At 49.2% G+C, this 23,403-nt stretch overlaps 1 protein-coding gene across 1 annotated transcript in view; it reads right to left on the bottom strand.

The window, feature by feature from the left end:
• DGLUCY (D-glutamate cyclase) overlaps nt 1-23,403 on the bottom strand; it is a 55,407-nt gene that overhangs the window by 9,522 nt on the left and 22,482 nt on the right. Inside the window, 9 exon segments of the mRNA XM_011373179.2 lie at nt 3,280-3,428; nt 6,472-6,571; nt 9,958-10,171; nt 10,173-10,219; nt 14,860-15,063; nt 17,316-17,438; nt 18,481-18,628; nt 21,062-21,260; nt 22,754-22,907. Coding sequence (XP_011371481.1) covers nt 3,280-3,428; nt 6,472-6,571; nt 9,958-10,171; nt 10,173-10,219; nt 14,860-15,063; nt 17,316-17,438; nt 18,481-18,628; nt 21,062-21,260; nt 22,754-22,907 — 1,338 coding nt within the window.

Here is a 23,403-nt window from a genome sequence, read left to right as displayed (position 1 = left end):
CAGGCGCCACCACCCTTGCAGGAGGAAGATGAAAAAAATCTAACAAGCCCTACAGCCTGTACCCTTTCAACACCATCTGGTCCTGTGTCCAGGCATTTCTGGAGGATTCTGCAGACTAGAGGTCAGCTGAATCTGCCTCTGGAAGATGGTGGCAGCTGCCTCAAGATAACCGATCACTCAAGGTGCCTGTCTGAGAGCCTCAAGGGCAGAGGGCCAGGTGTCCCGCGCCTGTAGAAAGGTTGAACAGTCATATGTCATGTAACAAGGCTACCGCTGAGAAATGTGTCGTCCTGTGATTTTGTCATTATGTGAAACTCACAGAGCGCCATCACACAAACCGAGATGCGATAACCTGCTACACGCCCAGGCTCTACGGTACAGCCGATCGCTCCAGGGCTACACATCCGTACAGCATGTTACTGTAGCAACTGTGACACGATAGTATCTGTGTATCTACACATAGAAAAGGCGTGCAGTAAACATATGGTATAAAAAATTAAAATGGTACAGCTGTGTGGGGCTTTGCCCATCCCCAGCTCATTGCCTCCGCTGGGCATGAGTGGAGGCTGCAGGGCTGGAAGCGGCTCTGGGTGAGTCAGTGAGTGAGTGGTGAGCGCAGGCGAAGCCTAGGGCATTCCCTCACACCATGGACTTGAAAACACTGTACACTTGGGGTGCACTCAATTTATAAAAAATGTTTTTCTTTCTTCAATAATAAAGTTGCCTTAGTTTATTGTGGCTTCTTTACTTTATAAACTTTTTAATCTTTAAAAACTTTTAACTCTTTTATAATAACTTATACATTATACAGCTGTACAAATACTTTCTTTATATCCTTATTCTTTAAGCTTTTTTCTATTTTTAAAATGATTATTTTTTTTATTTTATTCTTTTTACTTTTTAAACATTTTTGTTAAAAACTAAGACACAAACACACAGTGAGCCTAGGCCTACACAGAGTCGGGATCATCTCCACGTCTGATACAAGCCGTTCTCAAATTTTTGTTGGTCTCTTTGCCTTTAATGCCTCAGATCCTGTAACGGCTTCTGTTACTCGGTTAATGATCAAGGTGGTAACTGGTGGAAGGAGACAGGTCTGACTGGTGAGCGATAATCACCACTGATTTTCCACTTTCGTTGTCCTTAATCACTGTTAATTTCATTTCCAGGTCACTCAACACAGCCTCTTACCGGCAGCATTAGCAGTGGCCAAAATGGCATGAGATTAAATCAAGCGCAAGATAAAATGACGCCATCAAGAGACACATGAACCATGAGAGAGAGGAGGCTGCAGCTGGCGTAACATGGCGTTCTGTTTTGCAGCAAACTTTTTTTTTTTAATATATAAGAAGAAAGCGTACACTCTAAACTAATAATAAAAACACAGACTAGTAAATACTTAGAGCAATAACAGTCATTTGTCATCATCAAGCAGCACCGTCGTATGTGCTGTACTTTTATATGACAGGCAGTGCAGTAGGTTTGCTTACAGCGGCATCGCCACAAACATATGAATAGTGCATCGCACTGACGTTAGGACAGCTACGATGTCACTAGGCCATAGGAATTTTTCATCTCCCTTGTAATCTTAGGGGACCACTGCTGTACGTGGTCCATGTTGACCGAAACATCATTATGTATGACGGTTTTTGCATCTGTTTCTACAAAGGCTTGGGATGTGTGGAAAATTCTGCCACAAGTTAGCACTCATTGTCAGATGGTGGAGAGGGGAGCTGGAGCTGACCCACTCTGCGCATCAGAGACCTGGACTCGGCCCAGAGAATCAAACAATTGTGAATGGCCAAGGTCCACGCCCTGAGGATTTTTCTCAGAAGTTTTCTAGATCCATGGCGGCCCACTGGATGAAGGGAAATAACCCCACCACCTCGCACTGGTATTTCGTCTGTTTCTACCTCTGTTCTTTCCCATTTTATGAATTTCCTTCTGTTCACTCTTCAGGCCAGTCCTGTCCGTGGTCTTACAGAGTCTCTGACAGGGGCAGAACTTGGGTAATACGTGGGACATGTGTGTCTTGGTTCTCAACTGAGTGCTCCGTGCATGACACAGCAGCTGCCTGGGGACACTGAGGAATAGGATGTTGACGGAGCACAGAGAAAGGACATTCAGACGGTAGCCCCGCTGGGCAGCGAGGTGTGGGAAGCCACAGAAGGGGCTCGGGTGTCCAAGGGTCCACAAAGGAGGCAGTGTGAAGGTGCAGACGGCCAGCTCCACCTGCTTCCTCTGGGATCTTGGGGGTCTCACCCGGGGGGGGGGATAAGCACAGATTGGGGCTCCTCTGGACTCAGAGACCCTTTCCTCCTCCCCACTGAGCACGTCTCCTGCCCAGCCTGGAGAGACAGGAAGCACAAGACCTACTGCACTGTGGGCACCACACCCAAGGCCTCTTCTGGGAAAGACCAGGGCAATTTGCAGAAAATTTCTACTCAGCCAGGAAGACGGGAAGACTTTCATTGTCTCGTCAAAACCTTTAAAAGCCTAAGGCAACTAATGAGTCTGGGAAACACTCTGAAGAAAACAGATAAACACTGCATGGCAAACATGCCTTAATGACTCCAGGGTCTGATACCTAACTACCCCTGGGGGAAGAAGGCCTTAGGAGTTATATCAAGCCCTTCAGAAATTCATAGATTCCATGAAAAGCATATCAGGTAGGGTCCTGGGAATCTGGGCTCTGCTCCTAATTCTCTCAGCAACACTAATTAGCTAGGCAACCTCAAGAAGACCCCCTAAGCCTCATTTTTGGACACTATACCTGCCTTACCTGCCTCACAGGGCTTTAAAGAGGCTTAAACAATACAGTGGATGTGAAACCTCTTTGAAAACTATAAAATTCTGTATAGACACGATCACGCTATTACATCATTAGCAATCAAAATACTGCGCCAATCATATATTTAAGATATATTTAAAAATTAATATACTTTATAAGATGATACATAATATATATGGCATTTGGTCATCCTATATAAGCAAAATAATATGCCGTGACTTGATTTTATTATGAGTTTTAATATTTTTGAGTTAGGCAAATGGAATACGCTTGGTTAAATGTCATTTGCCTTTCTTGCTTGTGGGAATGCTGGATTTCTAAATGACGGTGTCATTATTGTATATATGGAACATAATAAACAAAGAGCATCTCTGGGCTGGAAAACAATGGTGCCCATATAACTCTTTCCTGTCCTCTGTTTGACAGCCAGTAAAAAAGGCATTTAGTGCTGACATGTTCCTGTCAAATTCTGGGTGCCCCTTGCTTACCCACTGATGAGATTCCAGGAATCTTCTGCGCTGCGAGGAAGAGATCGTCAATGGGGTCGACCAAGTGTTTGATGTTCGCTTTCCTCACATTGTAGTAATTGCCATCGGCAGCCCTTCCTGCGCGCTCTATGGCCACCAGATGGTCGAATCTACCAGGAAGCAAGAGCACAGGGTCCTTATGGAGAGCGTGGCTGCCTTGTTGAAGGGTCACGCCTGCCATGTATGTATGAAGGACATTTCATTCTCTCTTTGGTTCCTTCATTCCTACAGAACTTGGCTGAACATCTACTCTGCACCAGGAACTGTGCCAGGGGCTGGTCTGTTGGAGCATTTTAAGAAACAATATCAGGATCTTTAGCAATTTGTTAGAGTCAGAGTCTGTGGGAGGAAGGCTGACGGTGAAGGTCTCCGTGGTGGACACTGCTGGTGCCCCACCCAGGTGGCCAGTGACCAGCGGGGGAGCCAGCACCCAGTGGTTTGAGTGTGGGTTGCCACTGGCCCACTGCCGCCCTCTTCCGGGATCCTGTTTGGTTTACGGACACAAATAGACTAAAAAGGAATTGAAATAGGAAACAAACGAATTGACCACAAGATAAACTTCTTCAGACAGAGAGAGAGAGAGACAGAGAGAGAGAGAGAGAGAGAAGGGGCACAGAGAGCATGGCGTTGAGAATGCAGGCTGTGGAATCAGACCTCATGCCCCCGGCCTTGGGCAAGTCACTTAATTTCTTAAGCTTGAGAAAACTCATTAGAGGTGCCTCGAGTAGAGCCCCACACCCACTCAGTGCTCAGGAAACATTAGTGGTTGTGGTGGCCATTATTATTATATGACACTTTTTATTATTATTAGGAGGTATTGTTTTGATGATCTAATTTAAGAACACAAAAATTGTATTTTTATATCTCTCTAAACCCCGCCCCCATGATGGAGTTCTTTGACATCTTTACTGTGCAAAATTATGTGCTAGTTACTGAAAAAAAAAAATTAAAATAGAATTACCATATGATCCAGCAATTCCACTTCTGAGTATATGTCCCCAAGAATTGAATGCTGAGTGTCGAAGAGATATTTATACACCCACAGTCATAGCAACATTATTCACAATCGGCAAAAGGTGGAAGCAACCCAAGCATCCACCAACGGACGAACAGATAAGCAAAATGTATACATGTATGTACTTGCGATGGAGCATTATTCAGCCTTAAAGGGAGGGACATTCTGACACATGGTACAGCATGGATGAATCTCGAGGACATTATGCTAAGTGACATAAGCCAGTCACAAAAGGACAAATACTGTATGACTCCAATTATATGGAGAGACCTAGAATAGTGAAATTTATAGAGACCAAAAGTAGAATGGTAGTTGACAGGAGCTGAGGGCTGGGGGGATGGGGACATTAGTGTTTAATGGGCATAGAGTTTCGGTTTGGGAAGATGAAAAAGTTTTGGAGTTGGACGGTGCTGACTGAACAGCAGTGTGTGTGTACCTAATGACACAGAACCGTACACTTAAAAATGGCTAAAACGGTCATTTTTATGTTATGCATACTTTACGACAACAACAAAAAATCTTAAGAATGCTTTCTCTGCACGTTTTTAAAAACAGAACCTTCATGCCTGTCCACGTCCTTTGGTTGTGCTAGAATGCGGTGGCATCATGAAGACTTGGGCAAGAAGGCCACCGAGCAGGTGTTGGAACACAACCCTGAGGCGACAAGCCCAGGGCAGGAAAGGCAGTCGCGGAGAAGCAGAATCAGCAGGAGGAAGAAGCTTTGACCCTGAGTTTCCTCTACATCTACATCGATGGTGATGAAAATCAGTTTAGCACAAGAGTTGCAACACACCCTCTGTCCTGGAAGAACGCTAACCCCCACTCCTCTGGCTCCGGACCTCATCAACTGTCATTTTACTTTCTGTTTCTGGACCTTCCCCCCAAGAGAACTCAGTGGCATACCTTGTGAACGTATATTGATTTTTTTTTTTTTTTTAGGCCAGAAGGGTCCATTCTGCTAATGTGGGAAGCAATTCACTCCTGGGAAGCTGCTCCCCGGGCAAAGTTAATGCATCTTCTCCAAAGAGAGAGGAACTCTGTCTCCCCACGGCCAGGTCTGGATCACCTCCCTCCACTAAGCAAACAGAGCAATACCTGTATTATCTGGCACCAGGGTCCCACCCAAGGGAATTTTCTAGCTGCTCCCCGAGGAGCCAGAACATTGTTGGTACACCAACCATTCAGGAAATATAAATGTTTCTAATATGCGCCACATGCGTTCTTGCAGCTTTAAATGGTATATCAGATCCACGATCAAACTTCTCCTTGGTGACTCGGGGTCCTCATTATAAACGCCTGATTCTGCTGTGAGCTGCAATATAGCTCTGGCTTCCAGGCCTAGCAAAGCAGTGTTTTAAATTCTAAGTGGACACGCGTTAGTGGGTTGTAAAATAGATTTATTTCACAGGCCAGCATTTGCTGACAAGTAGATGAGAGCAGACTAGAATAGAGCAGACTAGAATAGACTGGAATAGAAAATATGAGTACATTGCACATGGCAAGAGTAAATATTGTTTTTTGAAACTTCTGTTTCACTTACGTGTGTGTGTGTGTGGCTTGTGATGAAAAATGTATCACTCTGGAATGTTGTCAAAAAACTTTGGCAAACACGGTATTAAAAGTTGTAAGATCCGAAATACATCCTACATAAAATAAAGAAGTGTTTTTCAAAATGTTTGACCATGATAGTAAAAAATTCACACATGTACACACACACACACACACACACACACACACACGCAAGCAAGCACTTGCCATTACTATATAAGATATATAGTATTTCATTTTCCAGAGGTGCTGGTTACCCTCACCCAAAATGATTTCATTACTTTCTCATGGGTCATGATCCAGTTTGAGAAACTGCTAGTTTTCGTTTTTTATAATTTTCCTATCTCCTCCCTCTACTAAGAAAGACATGTCATCTCCCAGGGACCTGCCACTTGCAGAGACCCTCTGTGAAGCCCCCAGTACACACCTCGACACGCCTGTCTCGTTGGTCAGTCCAGCCCATCAGAACCCCTGGGCTCATGGCTTTGTTCCTCCTGGAGAGCCCAGGTGTGTGGGAGCCTTGCTGTCAGGTAATGGCAGGTGGGCTTTTCCACCAGCACCCACTTTAAACTGGGAGGGGACACACATACCTAGGCGACTTGGGGTCCCTCTCTTTGCAGAGAAACGCCTGAGCAGCTCTCGCTGATGCACCTTGGTAAGTCAAAATTGGGATCCGTGTCTTCAGAACACCTTGAAACGAAAGGCAAAGGGTAGACATATCAGCCCTGGCAGTGCGTCTTGGGAATTCATGTTGGTTTTTCCAAAGCTTCTTTGGAAATGATCATTTCTATTATTGAATGGCATTTACCAGTAGAATACGCTGTTAGGTAAGCCAAGACTTCGACCCAGAGGATACTTAAGTTTGCTCTTAGTCCTGAGTGAACCCCAGGTTGGTGGAGAGTGGGGGTGGAATCAGGCTGGTGTCACCAACATCGTGGGCTAGCAAATATGCTCCACATAGATGCCACAGCGCCACGTGAACAGAGGCCTATTCTGGGCCACTGTCATTATGATTGCTGGGGACACATGTAGGTGCACACGGTGACAGTCAGCCAGCCCTCTGCTGAGCACGTGACATGTACGCTCTCATTCAATTTTCGCAATTCTGTGTGATAAGAACCACAGTGATCCCCGTTTTACAGAGGAGGAAAACTGAGGCTCAGAGATGCTAAATCACTCGGGCAAAGCCAAGTACGTAGGTCAGCGTCGCGATACCGGTTCCCACCCCAAACAGAGACCCTAACAGGGCAGGGAACATAACTTATCCCCAAGGGGGCTGCACGTGGTGATGAAAGCCTTGGGAAAGGAAGGTCGGGCAAGACGTGATCCCACCCTGAGCTACAAAGAACCAACTGTCAATGTGGTCAATTTATACTCGACAGGGAAGAAACGACTGAGATTTTTCTTCTTTAAACATTTCCTAGATTTCAGTTATAAAAAGAACTGAAATCATTTTCATTAAATGGTCAAATCTCTTTTCCTTTCTTCGTCCACACAGCAAATGACACCTACTGAGCCACCGCGCGGGTGAGCCCCAGGCCTGAGCTCAAGTCCAGCGGATTCCCCTGAGCGGGGTGACCGAGTGAGCAGGAAGTCAGGGCGACTTCTGGGAACACGGGCGGCTGAAAACATCCACCAAACCAGTGGTTACGCGGAAATGATCGCCGGCCTGCTGGTGGCATCTGGCACAGCTGGCCGTCCCCTCTCCTCGATGACTGCACGGTCCCTTGGTTTTCCTCCGTCCTTGGTGCTGCTCCCTGCCTCCCTGCAGACACCCCCTCTCATCCTCGACCTCTCTATGTAGAGCAACCCAGGGCCTTTTGTCCGTTCCTACTTATTCCCTCGCGAGCGCATCCGGTGTCCTGACTTTTATTAAAAGCCGTCAAGGTGCCAACCGCTCTCCGATTTATCTCCGCAGCCCAGACTGCCCTCCTGAACTTGACTCGTCAATCTCACTGCCTCCTTGACTTCTCTACTTGTGTGTCTAGAAGGTATTTCACACTTTCAGTCACCCAGGCTCAAACCCACGCTCTTTAAAATTGTAATTGGGGTAAAATACACATATCGTAAAATTTACCATCTTCTCCGTTTTAACTGTACAGTTCTCTGGCGTTAAGCACATTCACATTGTTTGACTATCAGCATCATCCATCTCCAGAACTTTTACATCTTCCCTAACAGAAACTCTGTACCCATGATACGCTGACCCCCCATCTTCTCTATAACCAATCCACCCGGAAATCGTGACTCTACCTTCAAAACAGAGACTGTTCAAGCTGCTCCTTTCAACCTCCACCTGTACCATTCACCTGTCTGGGTTCCCAAGTCTGAGACAAAGGCGTGGCTGCAGCTGGTTCATCTGCGAGATGATTTCAAGAGGCGTTGGGAGGGAACAGGGAAAGTGGGGACGGGAGGAGGAAAAGCCAATGGGGGTAACGTGCATTTTCGAGGTCACTATCTAGGCAATGGGGTTCCATCAGGACTTGAGTGTCTCCAAAAGACGGGCAGCAGGGGACTAGACTCTGTCCCCCGCTGGCTGAGGGGGCCCTGGAGGCAGTAGCCCGCAAACTTCTGGCTGAGTAGTTTTTCAAGCTTTGGAGAAACTCTGCAAAACACTGGCCATGGTGGGGACGGTCAGGTCAGTGTGACTCGGAACTTACCCCAGCTGCGGCTGAAATCACAGTAGGGGACGGGGAGGGTGGGCAAAGGGACGTGCTACAGGGCACCACGCACGCTAAACCACTCTCATCTCCTGCTGCAATAACCCGGCCGATCTCCTGTTTCTGCCCTCGTCCCTACAGCTACCCAGGTGATCCCTTAAAACCTAAGCCAGAACATGGCCCTGCTCCACGCAGTGGCCACAAGCCTTCCCATCTCACCCAGAAGAAAAATCCAGGTACTCACATTTCCCTCAAGGCCCTTCTCGATCTGGCTTCTGTGACCTCTCTGTCCTCCTGTCCAGCTGCTCTGCTTTTCATCCACTCTAGGCAAGTCAGCTGGCCATTCCCCTCTCGTAAACCTGCCAGGCCCCTACTCTACCTAATGGCCTCTGCCCTGGCCATTGTCACAGCCTGGGACACACTTCCTCTAACCAGGTCTGGCCTCACTCCTTCACTAACTTGAACTCTTGGCTCAAATGGCACCTTCTCCATGAGGCCTTCTCTGACCACCTTGTTTCAAACAGCAGCCCACCACCTGGGCTCTGTACTTTCCTTTTGTCCTGTGTTGCTTATTGTCTGTCACACTCCCTTAGAATACGCACTCGACGAGGGCAGGGTTGTAGTCAGTTTTGTTCACCAGTGGATCTCAAGAGCCAAAAATAGTGCCCGGCACATAGTAGGTGCTCAACACATATTTGTCGTGTGATATGGATTCTGTATGTTCAGACAGAACTTTTTGAAACTTTCATCATTGCTGATGCTTTAGGGTAGGCTTTCTGGGGGTTGAAGCCTGTTTTAGAGGCTAAAAAAAAAAAAAAAATACTTCCTGAAGAATGCATTTTGAGGGACCCAGAGAGACAGGCGCTGGGAAGCAGGTGAGATTCACCAGACTTCCAGCTTACGCCGGAACAGCACCTGCAGAAAGGAGGTGCGGTGAGGACCTGAGACGACCTCCGTATCCTAGCCTCACGTGGGCATCGCTCGCAGCTCCAAGGCCCACCTGGATGCTCCAGGGTCCCGGGTAGCATGGCACACGCCTGCCCGTCAGGGCTGGATGGGGCACTGCTGTCTGAGCGTCTCATCCACTTTGTTCCCAACCACCGCCCTCCAACGCTGGGCGATCAGGGATGTCCGGGGTTGCTAAGAGTCCTCTGTAGGTCACCCCGCATCTCATAGGGAGAGCCGCAGGTACATGGACTGTGAGGCCTGGTGGACCTGGGTTCAAACTCCAGCTCACCATTCCCACCTGAATAGATCCCCTGGACCTCCCAGAGCCTCGGTCTCTTCATCTATAAATGGGGACAATGTTGTTGATACCAAAGACCTGTTCTGAGCCTCAGAGAAAACGCCCCGGGACAGGTGCATGGCAGTTCCTCAAACACCGACTTCCTTCTACCCCCCCATCCCACTGCTCACCTTGCTCAACGGCTTCTTTGACAAGCTTCTCGAACAAACTCAAGGCTCTCTGGTCGACCATCATGGAGACACCCTTCTCCAAGGCCTGCAGGAAGGCGGCCAGGGCCACGGCTCCCGGTGGGCCGTCCGTCTCCTCCGGAGGCTCGTGTCTGAAATGTGTGGGAAACCCGGTGGTGACGAGGACCGAGCGGTCATGGGACAGCGACAGAGCGGCCCCTCAGCAGCTCGTCTTCACGGAGCAGGTGCCTGATGCCCCTGTTGCCTAGAATTACGAAAAAATAAAATAAAATCACAAAATAACATAATTGTGTTTCACGTGGAAACTTACAGAAATTGTGGTTTGATTTTTTGTTGGTTTCTTTTTATTTCGGAGGTGGATTTGAAGGATGTGCCAGAGATGGCTAACTGTTCGCCAGACTGTGTTCTCTTCCCCGACTCCGAGTAGTGAAGGGAAGTCGGGTGAATGGTTGCCCAGCCTCTCCCAGTCAGCCGACACCACAAGACTAGGCTCTCTCTCGGTAATATTCACAGAGCGGTCGAACGGGCCTGCTAGTGTTAGCGACTGACATGTGCCGCCACCAGGCCTGGCCACATACCTCCGGTGCACTCCCCCAAGGTCTTCCTTTTCTTGGGGGCTGGGATGTTGACAACTGGCGCCCCCTGGAGGTCTCACGAGGTGATGGCAGAGCTGCTGGGTCCCTGAGTGACTGGGCGGAGTAGATCCCCCTTCCTGCTGAACTGACACGCTCGCCCTGGAAGTCCCATCCTGGACTGTTGCGTGAGAGGCAAATATTTCTATCACATTTGAGCAAAGCATGTTGGGCTTTATTTGTTACAGCAGTTCGGCAAACCCAAATACGAGGCACGCAGACAAAGGAGGGGACGCAAGTGCCGTCTTAGTTGGGGGTTCCCCAAAAGAAGACCCTAAGACAAGGGCTTGGGGATGGATGTTTCAGTGGAAAGTGAGCCCAGGAAACAAGTCCTCGGTTGGAGGACGTGAGAGAGGGAAGGGAGAGAAGGCACGAAGCACTGGGAGCGAGCAGGTAAACTCCGGAGGCACCTGCGGCTCAGTCCTGCTTGAGATCCTCTAGGAAACGGAGCGCGACACTTCTAAGGATTGTCCTTCCAGGGGACAGGGAGACTGGGCACTTATTCACCGGCTCCTGTCCCCTATTGGGTGAAGGTTGCCCATCGGGACGCTAAATCCTCTGCACGCCTGGGCCGTCCTGCTCCGGCGGAGGAACAGACTCGAATCTCAGGTGGGGAACTGCTGTGCTGGGAAGTGCCTGCCGCAGCTGGGGTTCGGGCAGGGCACCAGCAGCATCTGCTGTCAATGCCACCAGTGGCTGCCAAGCCAGTCCCACAGGGCAGAACAGCCTCCTGGCTCTCGTAACATACCATTGTGTGCCTTTATCCTTACTCGGGTCGGGTCAGCTCAGAGCATCTGTGCCGTGCGAAAGCAGGATGTGACTCAGAGCCTCCACCCCGGTTGTGGTCGAGCTGAGAGGTGGGCCTAAGGGACATGAGAGGATGTCAGCTTGCATTTGAGGTGCCTGGAGAATATGAAGGGACCCAGGGTTGGTACTCTTGTCAGGGAGGAAAATTTCCAGATTTAGAAGCTGGACACTTATATTTAAGTCCAAGTGTTGGCGCATTGTAGCTGTGTGACCTTGGCCTCATCCTTGATTGCTCTGAACCTCAGTTTTCCCAGGTGGAACATGGGGGTGGTCCAGGTGGGGGTGGTCCAGGTGGAGGACGGCTACGCGGAAATGGCCCTCACATACTGCCAGTGGGAGCGGAAGCTGGAACGCTAGTCTGGAGGGTGATTTGTAACTTAGATTTGTATATTCCACTGGAGCCAGCAATCCACTTCTAGAAACTTATCCTAATAAAGTGCTCATGGGTCTGTACACACACAGTCACAGCAATGCTCACTGCAGCGCTCTTTCTGGTGCCAAACAATAGGATGTTAACACACTCAGTGGAACATTGGTAAAATTGAATTCTACGCAAACATTAAAAAGGATGTTGTAGAAGACTATTTAATGGCATGGAAAGAAGTCTATACTGTATTCAAAAAGTGAAAAAAAAATCAAGTTCTAAAATAGTATCACAGCATGATTCATATGTGTGTGTGTATATGTATATAGTTGTTTGTTTCAATCTTATAGTTTCAAAACTGAAGTAAAAGACTCGAAGGGCAAACATAAAACTGTTAATAATGGCTAATTGGGATGGGATTCTGATAATTTTTATTGCCTCTTTACTTTCATATGTTTTCTGATGTTTCTACAATGAACACAAGTTGCTGTTGACCAAAGGGGAGAAAAATGACATTTTTAAAGAAAAAAATTGGACTGTAACCTATTTCAGAGGATATGGTGAACATCAAAAGAGAGAAGAAGCGAGAATTTTGTCAAGTTTAAAACAGTCTGTATATTTACGATGATTTCACTATTAGTGCAAACATCATCATTATAAACCTCGTATTCCTTCATATTCTCCAGGTACCTCAAATGCAAGCCAATGTTCTCTCAAAAATGACTATTACTATGCCCAGTGAGTAATGCTCAGTCCATTGCCATCAATCTTTTATCTGCTTCTTTAATACAGCAGGAATCAAAAGCATCTGTGATTCTGGAAGATTAAAGACATTTCTTAATAGATGATGTTGGCATATCCAGACAGCCATGAATCTGCCTTTACGCTGAGCCCCCTACGTCAAGCCTTGGCACACAGTCCGCACAGCTACCGAAGGGGGTGCTGCGGACAAGCCCTCGGGTCATTCTTATTAAGCCATGGGTGCACCACGTCTGCAGTAAATTTACTTCTCAGTTACTTGTTTATCTGAGGTAATGACGGAGTCAGTAATTCATCTTCCCTCATGACCCTTGTGTTGCATGAGGGAGCAGTCACTGTGGGTAAGAATGTTTGTGAGAGAGAAAGTATTGCAGAAATTTAAAAAAATATCCACCAAGGAGATCAACGATTAAGAGACTGTATGTATACACAGCCGTGAGCATTCACCTCTCTCTATACATATATCCTATAAGGTGCATATGCTGGGGCAGGGTGGGGGGTATGTCCCAAATTTACTCTGTGTCTATATGTTAGAGGAACCATATTTTCTGCAGAATGAATGAATGAATGAATGAATGAATGAATGAATGAAAACCCCAATAGACAAACAGAAAAGCAAAAGCTATGTCCCATAATTTCACAGGAAATTTTGTTACTGCAGACCCCTCTTTGCTCCCAGGCCCAGGGGAAAGATCAGAGAGTTTTCAGGCTGGTCTGCACTGTCAGATTCAGGGCCATAATGGTAGCCAACACAAAAGGGCACCCAGGCTGTCTGCTCGGTGGCCTCACCCTGGCACCGTCCTCTACCCCAGTGTCACCACGATCAGCTCTGTCTGGGTCCCAGGAGTCTGGCCAGGAGAGTTGACCGCACCAGGTTGGCCTCACACCTCTGCTCTCCACGGGGGCCCTGCCACCATCAACCCAGGTATCTGTTTGGGAAACAGGTGTCCGGCAGGCCATCTGGGAGGCCACATATGCCTTCTCCAGACGGCCAAGGTGCAAAGAGCACCCCAAGAATAGAAATCACAGCCCGTGAGATGGGGCAGGAGGGGAAAGGGGTTGTGAATCAGGAGAGGCCAAAGCACCTTTTAACTGCCTGGGAGAGACTGTGACATACCATTCAGACTCAGATTCCAATTTATCCAACACCGATAAATCTTGGATGCTGGGGCCGGTGGGCGTGGTTCTGAGTTCTCCCTGTTCACCTACTACGTGGACTTGGGCAAGTTTCTCAGCCTCATCTGCCTCAGTCTCCTCATCTGTTAAATTAATAATAGCTGCCTCGTAGGGTCGTTGGGAGAATTTAATAGGGCAAAACATGTGAACGCTTTTAACAGATGTGTGGCTTAGAGTAAAACTCAGTAGATGATAGCTATTATTCTTATTAGCTATCTCAGCCCTGAGAGAGGTATAATTGTTATTACTCCTATTATACTGATGGGGAAACTGAAGTGGAGAGAGGCTGTGAAGTCCACATCTTAATTCTTTGTGAGCTTTTGTTAGAAAAAAAACAAAACGAAACAAAACAAAATCAAAAAACACTCACGCGCAATGGCGCCCTCTTCTGGCCACCTGAGATTAGAAACTCGACTTTTAAATGAAGATGCAGCTGGAAGTCAAGAGCCCCTGGACTGGCTTTCAGTAAAACTCCTCAGTGGAACCTGCAGACCCCTCACGGATCCCACTAGTGCTGTCCCTGTCTAGAAAGCCAGCGGCTCACGCGCCACAGCAGGGCTGTCCCACCTCTGAGATGCAATATATGTGCTGGCTGCAAACTGCTGTGAGGCTGTCGCTGCAGGGTCCTGCCCCACCAGCGTTCCCCAAGGAGTAGAAATCCGGCTCCTGCCCCTACCACTGCCACTCCATGCAAGAACAAACTGTTCTATGCCCAATTTCAGGGAAATGGCACAAAAGGAGACAATTATAGCTATTATTAAATACATGGATGATGTTTAAATGGTGGCACGTGACTACCAAGGGACCAGTCTCTTTTTTCTTACCTTCCCAAACCCATTTTAGTTTTGGCAACGCATCCAACTAATAAGCTCACCTTCCAAACTCCCTCACACGTTTATTGTTGAAAAATTTGGAGGGAGGAAAGAAACCAAGAAGGAAATAAAATCACCCGTTATCCCACTACCCATAGGTCATCAACATCACTGTTTTGGTGCATTTACTTTTCGTCTTTTTGGGATTCATACACAGTATAAACATTTACAAAAATCATACCATAGATACAGTTTTATGCTGCCTTTTTTACTGAACATTACGTCAATGATGGATTTCTCCAGGCCATTAAGGTGTGAATGCTTTGTTTCTTACCTGGGTCTACAGCAATTATAGACTCCAGCTCTCTGATCTTCTGAGTGGCTGAGGCTGATATGATGCTGTAGTGCAAAGGATCTTGGGAAATGGGATAGACTTCTGGAATTCCTTTGGGGGCGAGACCACCGGCTGGAGCCTCCATATCCTTCAGGTCGGCCATAACTGGGCAACCTGGTGCGCTGGTGAAAGCCAGTGGTGTCTCTAAAACACACAATGAGAGGGACTGAGCCCACCAACTTCATTACACCCAGTCCATTCTCTTCTAGTCCACTGTCAGGGGACAACATGGCACCACGCATCATCGACTCTGCCAACAGCTTGTCGGCGCCAGGTCAGAGCAAGCTGGCTTATAGCTAAATCAAGTTCTACTTAAACAGGTGCCTTGAGTTTTCAGGAGAGCGAAGATGAGGTGGGTGTGGGAAAAGAAGCCGCAGCTACCGTGGGGCTCTAAGAGGTTCCATTAATGTGACCCCATGGATATCAGAAAGTACCTACTGAGCTCTTACAATGCACCAAGCCATCCGGCTTTGCTGTGCAGCACACGTTAGCTTTGTTAAGAGACAGCTCTCTCTGAACATAGCTTCTGTTTTTCTCACAGCACTTATATTTTGCTTTGGTTTATGCTCATTTTGTTCTTTAAAAAACTCTCCCCTGCTAGATTACGGGCAATGGGAAGCACTCTAGCAGAGTTATTAGGCACATATCTTGAGCACGGCAAACACATTAGGGTCTGAGATGCAACTGTGTCCTCGACTATAAAATAATGATAACGTCTCTCATGTTTTTGTGAGCTCTACTGTGGAATGTGTGTGTACATGTGTAGTTAGCAAAGCGCCTGCTCCAGTTTAAGCCCTGGATAAATGATGGTTTGCATTATCGAACCAGGCACCGTATCACACTCCTTCTGTGTCCTTGGGCCTGGCCCATCAGGTACTTAGTACTCACGATGCTTAATTTACATTTTCTGCTTTCTTCAATGTCTTATCCTTGAGTACTCCGTCCCCACTCAGCTGTGTTCTTGGGGTCCAGGGACCACTGCCTGTTCATCTCAGGGCCCCACATACTGCCTTGCACATAAAAGGTCCTCAGTAAATCTAGATGTGAATGAGTAAATAACGTCTTGGAGATCACACACACACAAAGCAATAAAATGTCTCAGATTCAACAGAAAGCCAAAGGCAGCCAACACCTCAGAAGGAAAACCTACTGACAGATGCATAAAGCATGCCAATGAACTTTCAGACAGTATGTTTAAGGGGAAGGACTAGGGATTTTGACGAATGCAATCTTTGTTTTCCTGTGTTTTGGACAGCACCTGAAATCGGTCACTCTAAAGCCAGGTATGCATCAGAACATCGGCTCAGAGAGTGACACGGGATTTCACCCCAATAATTTGTGAGGTGTGCAGCAATGAATCTGCCGCTAATAGAAGGTTAGATGTTAAAGTTCGAGCACAAGTTTTGTAAATTAGATTCAAGGTGTCATTTGTTCTTATTTATGATCAAATATGCTCTCTCAAGTCGGAACTAAAGGGCTGGAGTGTGCTGGGATGCCCTGGGCAGTGAGACCTCTTCTGCAGGGCATCCCCGGTGGCTGGGGCAGGGGAAGGAAGAGGCCACCGTGCTGGAGGGTATCTACTGCGTGTGCGTGGGCGTGTGTGCACACACACACTCAGAAATGACCACGAGCTCCCTGAGAACTTCATCTTGTCTCGTGCAGCATTTATTCCTAAGATCTGGGCCCATACCTGGCATGTAGTAGGTGCTCAATACATTTATGTTATGTAAACGAATACTTGGGTCTTGGTATTTATGCCTCATTGCCATATTAGAAATTATCTTTTCCTTTTATGAGGCCATTCTCATAGCTAAACTTCCATGAATGCTTTTGAAACAAATTCTTTGATTTGTAGTGCAAGTGTGGCTAGAATTTCCCAGCGTCTACGACAATGGGCTACAATAGTTATTATTTTAATGTTTTTCTCACTTCCCTCTCTTACTGTGGGCTGGTTAGGGCGCCCTCGTGTGTCTCTTCATTGTAATATCACCCTGGGCCTTTGAAGAAATGTACTGACAATGTTGCTTGCAATTACCTCGTGAAATGGTGTGTTTAGTTGTGTTGCCTTCACTTTCGCTTTCAAAGCCACACCTCCAAACCTCCAAAATGCCTCAAAAGATCACTATAAATATTGGCTCTTAGAATGGGCTGCGAGCCTTCTGGAGAGAGAACTATATTTCATCAATACGTATTTGAGCCGAAAGGCAAGACGAGCTGCACTTGCGAGACCCAGTCACGGAATGAAAAAAGAGAAGCCAGAGGTATCGTCGCTGTGGGCTGTGGGTCTACGTTATCTGACTTTATCCCTCTAATCAGTGCACCGTAATTTCAAGAACTAGAGACCCACCAGCGTCCACCCTGGGTCGGAGTGACCATCCTCTCAGGCCCGGACGTACTGCAGGCGCTGACGGCTTCGAGACTGGTCAGCTGAGAAGGCCAGAACACCGGGACGTCTCTTGGCTGGCGCGCCACAGGATCCCCACAGTCAGTTTTGGAAAGATCTTTGATCCCCAACAGCTCTGCGGATGGAATGAGAAAACGAATCCCACCGGGCCCTGCCCTGGGGGCCGCCGTCCACGCTGAACACGTGGGGTGGTTGATGGTTCTTTTTCCGGGAGGAACTCTCGTCCCAGGATTGCACTAGCTGATATTGGAGGATGGGGAGGAGAAAAGGACTCGGGACTTAGCGTCTCAGGGTGCTTGCTGACATCTCGTCCGCTTCGAAGGGAACAGAATCTCACCGCCCCCCCACCCCCACGTGATTACTGGAGGAGTCTTGGGTGCATTTAGCCCAACACCTTCATTGTACAGGTTGCTAATGAAGCGATTTTGAGTTTATCTTGGTATAGACTGAGTCACATAACACAGACCGACACTCTGTTGCTTGACCGCCAACAGGGTCCCTGCCCTGGCCCGCCATGAAGTGCTCACGAGGATAGCGAAGACGGTGTCACTCACGAGAAGACGGTCAGCAGGCGCTTTGTTTTGCGCGGTCCTGAGATCATCGTTCTGTGAGGAAGGTGGCATGCGCTGACTGCATTGTCACAGAATGCCGGGCTTTGTCTGATCCTGGCTGTTGCACAGCTGAGCGAGTTCAGTTACACTGAACGCTGACTCGCACCCGAGGCCCAACCCCAAGCTCTCACCGGGCCCTCAGAGCCTCCACGGGGCCTGGGCAGCTCCCAGCCGTGGATCTGCTCATTCACTCTCAGGTTAAGTTCAGGAGCTGGGGATCAACGGGTTTCAGTTCAAGTCAACGTCCAGAAGGGAGACACATCCCACTCGAATGTGCTGCTGAGCAGCAGGTTAGAGGCTGCCCTGAGCTCAGCGCAAGACAAACAGCTCTGCCGCCACCCTCCACCTCCTGCTTCTTTCACCCCAGGTTCACCTGAAGTTCACAGGAGCTAATGGGTGGCTATTCCGCCAAGGGCAGTGTCTTTGAAATCTGAGGGACATCTGTAAACCCAGCCCTAATACGGCTGCGGGAGGACAAAGATCCGGTCTTCTCGGGCCGAAGTCCAAGGGCAGCTGTCAGAATCACCAACGAGAGCAAACACTGACCTGGGTTGCCGATATGAATGGGTTATCCTTGCTCATCCGTGGAGCAACTGGTTTGCACCAGCCTTTCCAGCTTGTCCTTGGGGCTAGGCATCATGGTGACCACCAGGGGGCAGCAAAAGCCATCCATGGTGGCACAAGGCACTGTCGTCTGCCAAGAAATCAAGTAAAAAAAAAAAAAAATGTTAAAAAATAAGATAAACTTCACACAGATCACAGCCCTGAGTATCGAGGGCTTGAGGGCATGAATAATGTAGGTGGGAGGAACAAGTAGCTCTTATAAAAATGTAGCTTCTACTTTCATGCAACGTACAGATGAGGAAGTTTGCTGGTGATTATCCGTCTGAAACAGAACCCTAACTTGGTATGCGCCGTGAACCCTTTCTGCCGTCCGGTGCAGCTACGGAGCCCCATCAGAGCAGTGTTTTTAACCACATGACAGGACATGCATAGGATGACAAAGGAAACCCATTACATTACAGATGTAGATATCAAATGAAAAAAAAAAACGTGACACAGCAGTATGCGTGTTTCTTAAGAAACAAGATGACAGATCTACTGTGATAATTTTGAAGTAGTAATCAACATATATATTTCTGACCTACCGAAAGAACTCGAATGTGGCATGAAAATATCTGTGATCGCTTTGGGCAGCTCCAGAGCCTGCCGATAGGACTGCAGTTGGTTGCCCGCGTTTATAAGGGAAGGAAATGCTCAGTTTCAGTCTGAGACAATGAAAAGACAAATGTAACATTTTTTCCCATCCAATTTCACGGACCCTCTGAATTTGCTCCACGGACCTCACAGGTGCAGACCTCTGGGAGAATCGAGGCGGAGGAACCCACGGGAGCAGGACCCTGGCAGGAGGCTTGGGGGTCTCCTCAGCCTCACGAGTCCACTGGGCGGATGGGGGCCTGCGCCCGGACCCCACGGGGTGCCGCCTCGCCCCTCCTGCCTCAGCTGAAGCCGCCCAGGACGACCCATGTGACCGTCCCTGGTGATGTGGTTTCTCCACCCTGAATGGCTTCTGGTCCCTGCAGCGGGGCTTATGGGAGACTTAGGACAAAGCCAGGAGAATAATCTGCCCGGAGACCGGCCGGCTGGGGCTTGGTGTCAGCACCCTGGCAGCAGCAGGAAGAACCCTTGGTGCACCTGCCAGGTCAGCCTCTGAACAACGGCACTTGGGAGGGGAGGGGTGAGGGGGTAGCAGGGAGCACAGGCCAGGAACACCCACAGGAGGCCGGCGGCACTCCGAGGCCAAGGCACCTTCTTCGTGGGGCGCGCTTCGTCCCCTCAAGGCTGCCGACTGAATCCAAGATTTCTCCCAGGAGCCAACGGGCAGAGGTATCAATATTCGACCGAAAGCTCTTTGGCGAGCACCGGGCAGTGAGGTGTCATGGAAGCCACGGCTCTGCTGACCGCTGATTCTGCGCGGCGATGAGCGCCTCACTGCAAAGCACCTTTTAATCGTCGTACATCTACTGTTGACATTTTATAGGTGGGAGCCGGGAGTCCTGGGTTCCTGTCTGGATTTGGGACTTGGGCAAGTCCTTTAGGCCTCGGTTCCCTCGTCTAAAACGAAAGGCTGTGTGCGATGAGCTGCGAGGCCCTCCCAGCTCTTACCTGCTACACGTGGAGGGGTGCTCTGGGGCCAGACTCTGCCCCCGGCCCCTGCCAGCTGCTAGGGTTCTTTCCCCGCTCTTCCCTACCTTCAAGAAAACCACCCAGGCACATTTTTCACACATGAAAAGCAGCAGGCACTGTGGGCAGCCTCGATTCTCATCAGAGGCAGCCTGGGCCTCCCTGGCGGGATCCCAGACCAGCAAGTTCTAATAAAGTCCAGAGCCCAGGGCTCAGCCCAAGCTGAGTCTCCCATAAAGATGCTGATGCTGGCTGACCATCGATCCGGCAGGGTACCTTCTCGGACTTTACGTAAATGTCCCGAAGGGGTCAGTGGGATTAGGGAACCTTGTTCTTTCTCATGACAAGCAGTGGTTGGAGTCTAACCTCAGCGACACAGTAAGGAGGCAGCGGCTAACGGTGGGCAGAGCCCACACTGCGTGGCTGACCACCCGCAGTCACTTCTGGCCAAGAACATGACCCAGCTTTTCTGACAGAGACATGGTCCAGCAGCTAATGGCCTGGCCGAGGCTCTGCCATAAATCCCTGGGCGTTTACCCAGCCAGGGACATTCTCGCTGATGCCAGGAAGGTCGGGCCAGGCAGGATTTAGAAAAACCTCACTGAGATGCCCTGAGTTAAAGGAGCCAGAGAAAGTCTGAACAGGTTTGGTGTACACAGCCACAACGAGCTGCTGAGAGGGCTCAATTCACCCCTCAAGGCCACACCACGTGCCCACAGCCATCCCAGAGGTGGGCAGGAGAGAGGAGCTGGTGGCCCCATTTTCCGGATAAGGAAATAAGCTCAGAGAGGTTAACTGCTTGTCCTGTGTTGCTCAGCTAGAAAGTGGCTGAGCGGGGACCAGAGCTGAGGTCTTCAGCCTCCTGTGCCCGTGTTCTCCCACAGAAAAACACAGGGCAACCTGTATTTCCGAGTCACTCTGTCCTTGTGGATTGTGTCTTTACCTTGTATGCACACACGTGGCCGTGGCCTTCTGGGTTTCTTCTGGGGAACCCCACCTTCTCCAAGGCCCCTTCCAGAGAGAAGCTGCAGCCCAGGTGGAAGGTCACCATGTCCTTGAGCTGCTCTGAGTACTCCTCCAGCGAGGTCAGGCCACCCGTGCAGGCACTGAACTCGTACTTGTAGAACTGGGAGGGTCCCATCCTGGGGACACAAGGGGAGGTTCACAGAGCCCCAGACTCAACATGAGTCTGCATTTTAAAAAACGTCTTAGGGGGAAGAGAAGTTGGCGTCTGGGGCTGAAATTTCAGGCACTGGCACTGAGGTAGGGAATGCAACTCTCAGCAAGAGGCCTTGCTGGGTCCTTCCAATCTTGCCAGATTGGAAACTATTAAATCAGAATGTATATAATGTAGCCCCCACTTGTTATGGTTTCTGCAACCTCAACCTGAGACCAGTTAAAGCAGCCAGAAAAAAACAATAGTGTCCTCTCTGCTATTGTAGCAGGGCCCGCAGACCCAACAAACAAACGAAAAGACAGGACACGTGTCTCGAGGAAGCTCTCAGTGCTGGCCGTGGCGAGGCCTTCCTCTTTCCTTAGAGAAACCCTTCTGCAGGACTTGAAGACTCTGGTTACCAGCCTGTTCTTCATTCATTCCAAAGCCATTTCGTTTGGGTCAGGTGATGGGGCTACAGTGCTGGAGAGGACACCGGCCCAGCCCTAAAGAAGCTCAAAATCCTGCATGGGCAGCTCAGATACTTGTAGAGCAGTGAGTGTTAACAGTCCGGGCAGAGCATGACACAGGGACGGGAGAAGCCCATTCCGTCCTACAGCGAAGAGGTCCTACAGCTGGGTCCTGAAGCCGACTAGGAGTTTACCAGTTGGACAAGGAGAGAGCACATTGTAGGCAGGGCGAGCAGTATGTGAACAGTGTGGCAGCGGCCTCAGCTCCCTGAAGGACCCTCCGACCCCTGGGGTCCACAAAACGAATGTTCCTGGGGAGCCTTCCCTCTGGGGAGACGGCTGAGATGACCAGAGTATAGGATTGGGGACAACCCTGAGCCAGGGCCAGGTCACTACAGGGCTTGACACGGGGCTAAGGCGTAAGCCCGCAGGAGGGTACTGAAGACTTTTAAATGGGAGAGTCCCATGATCAGGGGGAGCGTTAGGAATCGTCACTCTGGTGGGAGAGTAGAAGGTGGGGTGGTGTTGGGGGGAGAGGGGAGAGGGGCGAGGAGACCAGTCACGTCCTAAGAGTTCAGGCAGGAGAGGATGGGGCGGTGGCGGAGATGTGGGCTCACTGACGCATTTATCGGATATGTTCTATTTTAAACGTCTGGGAGCATAGACACCACAATATTAATAACGTCTATCTCTGAGTGCTGGCAATGCAAGTGTTTTTATTTTCTTCTTCATCCTGTGCAGACAGGTTTCTGGTTTGGGTGATGACTAGGGCGGATGGCGGTCCCCATGGGATTTCTCCAGGGCTGGATCTTCTTGGTGATCCCAAAGATTTTGTCCAAAGCAGGGGCACGAGCAGGGCCAGAGGACAGAGGCAGGAGTGGGAATGGGGCTCCGTGCCAGGCACTTTTGGGGTCCCAAGGCTGAGCAAAGAGGTCTCTGGTGACAGAGACACCTGACCGCAGCATCTGGTCACTCCCAACCGAACCTTAACTCCTGTACCCACATGTTTTACCTGGTGTCTGGGACAGCAGCCAAGGTGGGTGATGTCCACTTGCTGGGCTTGCTTCGGCCCAGCAGGGGCAGAGGGCCGCTGTTGGCCTGGCAGAACTTCTCAAAGGCCGGGGCGAGGGACCTGTGCAGGATCACCATGCTGGCTGGTCGGCGCCCTGGGTTTGGTGAGAGAGGCGACTCATGCATGGTCAGTTGCTTCTTGGTAGAAACTTCTTAATTTAACTTTTTACTGCAGTGTAAGATACACAAACGCACGAAATGCACGTAAGTGCACAGCTTGGTGAATTTTCAGGAAATGGCCATTCCCATGTCTCCAGCGTACCAGAAACCCCTCACGTGCCTTCCAGTCATCAAGTCACCCCCCACCCAGATTAGCCTCTACCTGATTCCTCACGCTACAGATTGCTTTTGCCTGTTCTTCATACAACGAAATCATCCAGCGTGGGTCTTTCGAGTCTGGCTTATTTCACTCAACAGTATATCTGGGAGAACCATCCGCGTGGCCGCGTTTAACGAGAGTTGATTCACTCTCATCGCTGTGTGGGGTGCTCATTACTGCAGGGTATTTACCCAAAACTATTGCAGGTGGGCCTTTGAATGGCATCCAGTGTGGGGTCATGACAAACGGTGCCGCCACGAGCATTTTAGTGC

This window comes from Pteropus vampyrus, unplaced genomic scaffold (genome assembly GCF_000151845.1).
Source record: "Pteropus vampyrus isolate Shadow unplaced genomic scaffold, Pvam_2.0 Scaffold219, whole genome shotgun sequence".
Classification (NCBI taxonomy): domain Eukaryota; kingdom Metazoa; phylum Chordata; class Mammalia; order Chiroptera; family Pteropodidae; genus Pteropus; species Pteropus vampyrus.
This window is presented reverse-complemented; position numbering and strand designations above follow the sequence as displayed.